The sequence below is a fragment of the Octopus bimaculoides genome, chromosome 9, assembly GCF_001194135.2.
Source record: "Octopus bimaculoides isolate UCB-OBI-ISO-001 chromosome 9, ASM119413v2, whole genome shotgun sequence".
Lineage (NCBI taxonomy): Eukaryota > Metazoa > Mollusca > Cephalopoda > Octopoda > Octopodidae > Octopus > Octopus bimaculoides.
In genome coordinates, this window is record NC_068989.1 from 56,739,540 (window position 1) to 56,745,093 (window position 5,554).

General features: G+C 38.5%; 1 protein-coding gene across 1 annotated transcript in view; it reads right to left on the reverse strand.

Annotated features, from left to right (window-relative positions):
- Positions 1-5,554, reverse strand: part of LOC106882614 (retinal Mueller cells isomerohydrolase) — a 34,378-nt gene that overhangs the window by 6,310 nt on the left and 22,514 nt on the right. Inside the window, exons 6-8 of the mRNA XM_014933354.2 lie at positions 4,579-4,827; positions 3,244-3,355; positions 968-1,047 (exon numbers count right to left, since the gene is read on the reverse strand). Coding sequence (XP_014788840.1) covers positions 968-1,047; positions 3,244-3,355; positions 4,579-4,827 — 441 coding nt within the window. The remainder of the gene's footprint in view (positions 1-967; positions 1,048-3,243; positions 3,356-4,578; positions 4,828-5,554) is intronic.

A 5,554-nucleotide genomic window follows, 5' to 3' on the forward strand; every position in this document is an offset into this window, starting at 1 on the left:
TGGTCCCTTTCTTGTATCACCTAACTGTCTGGATGTTTTGTGTTCTTGTCCCATTATGTATTATTTATATATATATATATATATATATATATATACACACACACACACACACATACATGCGTATGGTGAGAATGCATAGCCTAGTGCTTGCGATATTGCACTCATGATCATAAGACCAGGGTTTCAATTCTTGTGTTGTGCTCTTGAGCTAAGCGTTCCTTTTCATGTTGTTTGGTGATCACTTCAACATCTAATGTATGGTACACCATACACCTGTTCAAGCAATGTTGATTTGATGGAAGGAGTATGCAAATGTGCAGTACACACATTTCATCGCTGTAAACAAATCATTAGTGCAGGTTCAGCAAAAAATTGCAGAATATATATATATATGCGTGTGTGAGTCGTCTAAAAGACCATAAGTTAGGGAAAAGATGCACACGGATATCTGTCAGTAGAGTAGGTATATTATCTAAAATGTATAGTATTAAATATCCATCATGGCTGGTCTTTCTGATCTGTTTCGCGTAAAAAAATACAATGGAGTGGTAGGTAACAAACCGATTATATAACTTTACTCTCATCAGAGTTAGCTGATATGAAAAGTAATATGGCAACTGCTCTCTATTGTCAGAGGTGGATTATCACAACCAGTCAGTGGCTGCTGTGAAAAAGGTGGTGGAATGAAAAGATGCCAGGGGATTAATTTAGGAGTTATGTCCCTTGGTATGTTGTGAAGTCAGCAAGAGTATGGTTTACATCTTTTTATGATCTTTCACTTTATGCTGTACTCTGTGGCACTTTCTTTCAAAGTCCAGATGTGCTTGGCTAGGTTTGTGGTGTTACGTCTCTCTGGGATGTTGAAGGAGGACTTGTGGTTATTAAAGCAGCTCACCCTATAGTGCAACACCAATGAAGTCATTACATAGTTTAAGGCCAACAGCAGTAGGAGTAGAGATATGTTTACCCAATTTGATACTGTGGACTTCTGTCCATCTATATCAAGAGAGCTTCTGTTAGAGGCATGGAACTTCACTAGATCCCACACTGAAGTCAATGACGAGGACTTATGCATTATCATGCACACCAGAAGAACCCTACTCTTCAGTAAGAAGTCTGCTTGAACCAAATGCATTGACCCAGAAGGCTCCTTTGACGTGGCAATGGGTGCTTTTAACAGTGCATGACCTAGTAGGTCTCTTCATTCTAGATATACTAAAAAAGAAATTCCCTTCAACTAGCTTTGACCTCTACTGGGACAACGTGCTGGCAATATCGAGGGCGGGGTCTAATGGCCACATACTACATAGGCTAAGAAAGGATCACACAGGCACCATAAACTCTCTCAGACCAAAGGTCACTATAGAGACCAGCCTGAAAATGGTGGACTTTCTTGATGTGACCCTGGACCTGGAATCAGGTGCCTATAGGTTTGTTAGGAAATTAAATGAGTTGTCTTACATTAACACAGGTTCCTGCCATCCAGCCACAGTGTTCAGGAACTTGGTTAAGGGTGTCAGCAGGAGAATCTCCAGCTGGTCTTCAAGCAAAGAGATCTTTCATGCTGCCACCCTGTACTACAACCGGTCTCTGACTGCCAGTGGTTTCAAGGATAGTATGTTACATTTGATAGACACTTTTCCCGAACCAATAGATTCAACAAAATGTTTAATAGACATACTCTGAGATTATCCTTTAGTTGTGCACCTAGTGTAAAATAGATTTTAGTAGGTAGGCCCAGACCCGAAGTTGAGGCAGGATGCTCATGCAGGAGTAACACAACTTGTCCACTAAACGACCACTGCAATACAGAAACAGCTGTTTACGAGGCAGAAGTAACAGCAACAGGACCCAAATGGACAACAGAGCATGCTGTAGTATGTGGAGGCAATGGAAGGCCCATTCAGAACCTGCTTTATTAACCACAAGTCCTCATTCAACATCCATGAGAGACATAACATCATAATTGTAGCTAAGCACATCTGGACTTTGAAAGAAAGTGCCATAGTGTACAGCATAAAGTGTAAGATCCAAAAAAGATGCAAACCATACTTCAATAGCAGTAGGAAGTGCAGATTTATGACTGGCTGAGACGAGAGCAATTTTAAAAGGTACCTAATGTCTGGATGTTTACCTGAACAGCAGGAGTGAGGTGTTTAATCCGTGCCCGCATGTACTTGCATGCCCCACTATGCCTTGACCTTCCTCCAATGCCCTTGAGCTTGACAAAACGAGTTTGACCAAAACACACATCAAGGCACTCATGTACACACATCCCTATAAAGCGGACACACACACACTCCTATAAGGTGGACATGCACACACCCCACAAAATAAACTGTTTCCCCCACCCCAACACATACCCCTTCACACAAATTGTACCCCTATATATACAGACCCCCCACACACATACATTACACACCGCACACTAACATAAACCTCCATCCCCCACCCACAACTTTATCCTTTACAGAAAGAAAACAGACCAACAATCACAGCTATATACACCTACACCCACTGGGAAAAATTATGCATATGACACCATTACACATACCACAAACCCCATCTCCACAGGAGCACCATATTAATAATACACACCTTCCCCACTTCAAGATAACTCTTGCTGGCTTCACAGCATACCAAGGGACATAACTCCTAAACTAATCCCCTAGCCCATTTGTCGTTCCACCACCTTTTACACAACAGCTGCTGTCTGGTTGTGCTAATCCACCTCCAACAATAGAGAGCGGTCACATTATTCCCTTCCATATTGGCTAACTCTGATGAGTGTAAAGTTATATAATCAGTTTGTTACCTAACACTCCATCATATGTTTTACACGAAACCGATTGGTAAAATCAGCCGTGATGGCTATTTAATACTATATTTTTTGGATAATATATATATATAGATATATATACATACACACACACATATAATGTAAGTGGGTTTCTGCACACATTCTGTGAACTAAGTTCCACTTGCTCTTGGTATCCCACACTAACATCATATCCAACAATGACATTATTGCAAAGTAAACTTCGTAGCCATTATGCTATATCTATGTCAATAAAATGGCGAGGAAACTTTTGGAACCTCAAATTTGAAGCTCAGTATGGACAATTCTTCAGTATAATTATCAATCACTCCCAAAATTGCAAACAAAACCCCAGCAACATTGTGGTACAGATAATGAGTTCAATAAATTTGTTGGAGTATTTTATGCAAAATATTTTATTTTACCTGAAGGATCATCATTTAAATAATCACAAGTAAGGAAAATGCTGCCATTGGCTCTCTTGACAGCTGTAGCTTTACTTCCTTCCAGAGTTACGAGATTAGTTCCAACAGGTGTCTAAAATATGAAAGCATTATAACCTTTCAGAATAGTGAGCAATGCAAAGTATACAGTCTAGCATCAGTGAATGAATGTTCGCTTTTGTTTTTGCTTTCCAAGGTTTTTAATATGATAACATGCATTAAAACTGATATTGTATTTTGAGAGGGTCATACTATCAATAAAAGCACATGCACTCGTTATATTTCACTTCAGTTATATAATTAATCAATTGATCACATAAAATACACCATTTTGAGCGTGGCCATTGCCAGTACCGCCTGACTGGCCTTCGTGCCGGTGGCATGTAAAAGCACCCACTACATTCTCTGAGTGGTTGGCGTTAGGAAGGGCATCCAGCTGTAGAAACTCTGCCAAATCAGATTGGAGCCTTGTGTAGACATCTGGTTTCACCAGTCCTCAGTCAAATCGTCCAACCCATGCTAGCATGGAAAGCGGACGTTAAACGACGATGATAATGATGATGATGATCAATATCAATTAGTCTATGAAACCTGGGGCCACATGGTTAGGAAGCAAGTTTACAGCCATGCCTCCACCTGTAACCATGCAAAATGAATAGAATTAAAAAATGCATAATGTAATGATTAAAGAAATTGTTCTGTCATTTAGAGAGAGAGTCTCAGATTTATAAGAGGATTTCCCATGAAGTGGAGTGAGTGTTGTTGGCCATTCTCCATGAAAATGCTATTGTGGTCATTACCGCAGGTCACAGCTGAGCACATTACTTGCTCTGGGGTATGTAGCCCATCACCTCTTCCCACTCCATTTTACGCTTCTGTACCCCTTCCTTTTTTTCTTTTCTTTCTTTTCCTTTCTTATATCTCTTTTTTTCCTGTTACTTTGTATTTAACCCTTTAAAATTCAGATTATTCTGCCAAATGTTCATTTGAATTAATCAAGCATTGTTTAGTAGCTTCAAGATTTTGATGACTGCATAATTTTAGAACGACATCGTGAGGTAGGTGTGAAAGGCCACATCTGGCCAGTTTGAACATAAAACAGGTAGAATATTTGGCAAAGATATGGCTGGTTTAAAAGCTAAATGGTTAAATAAGAGGATGCTAATGAAGATTGTAAGATGTTTTTCTCAAGAGCTCAACGATATAAGTGAAGTGAAATAATTACAATTAGGAATAAAAACTAGAATAATAACAGGCTCTGCTTATCATCTAAAAGTGATGTGTTTATAAAGTGTTGATGAAAATATTGCATCTTACCTCTTTGTTGACATCTAGTGGGAGAACATATCGCATAAAAAATGCAGTTGCATCAATTTCTGTGCTTTTTTCCAAACTTCTTACATAAAGACGTTGAACAACGTTTGAATCATTATAACCACATAAATCAACAACTAAATGACCTTTCTCTTCAAAGCAGTTTATAAAATGGAAGCAGAACATGTTTTCTGCACGGTACGCTATTTTCAGCCTTTCTCCATTTTCCTTTTGCAAAACATCAAACACGACCTGAAAAATGTATAAATATTGAACTTTAAAAAAATTTCCAGGTCTAAATGGCTGGAGAGGAAACATTATCAGGAAACAAGTTTTAGATTAATGTGGTTTTGAAGATGAGTGGTTGGGTGATGGTATAGGTGCAGATGTGGCAGTGTAGTTAACAACAGTGAATGAATAGTCGCTTTTGTTTCTCAAGATTTTTGATATGATAGCATGTATTAAAACTGATTTTGTATTTTGAGAGGGTCATATTGCCAATAAAAGCTCATGCACTGGTTATATTTCACTTCAATTATATTACCTATCAATTAGATAATTAATCAATCAATAAATATCAATTAGCCAATGGTTTTAGTTTCATTCTGCATGGTAATTTTATTAAGCATCTTCTCCTAAGCCAACCAAAACCTTGTGAGTGGATTCTAAAACAAAAACTATATTCATGTATCTTCTTTTTCCTCCTCCTCTTCGTTTTAACATTCACTTTTCTATGATTGCATGGGTCAGGTGAATTTTTTTCTTATTGCCACATATCTTTCTACTTCAACCCTCATCTGTTTCCAAGTAATATTTCCCCATGACCAAACATGTTTTTATGGAAGATTGGAAATGAAGGAGACTGTCTGTCTGTCTGTCTGTCTGTCTGTCTGTCTGTCTGTCTGTCTGTCTGTCTGTCTGTCTGTCTGTCTGTCTGTATGTATGTATGTTATTGTATCTGAAGAGAATCATTCTCTAC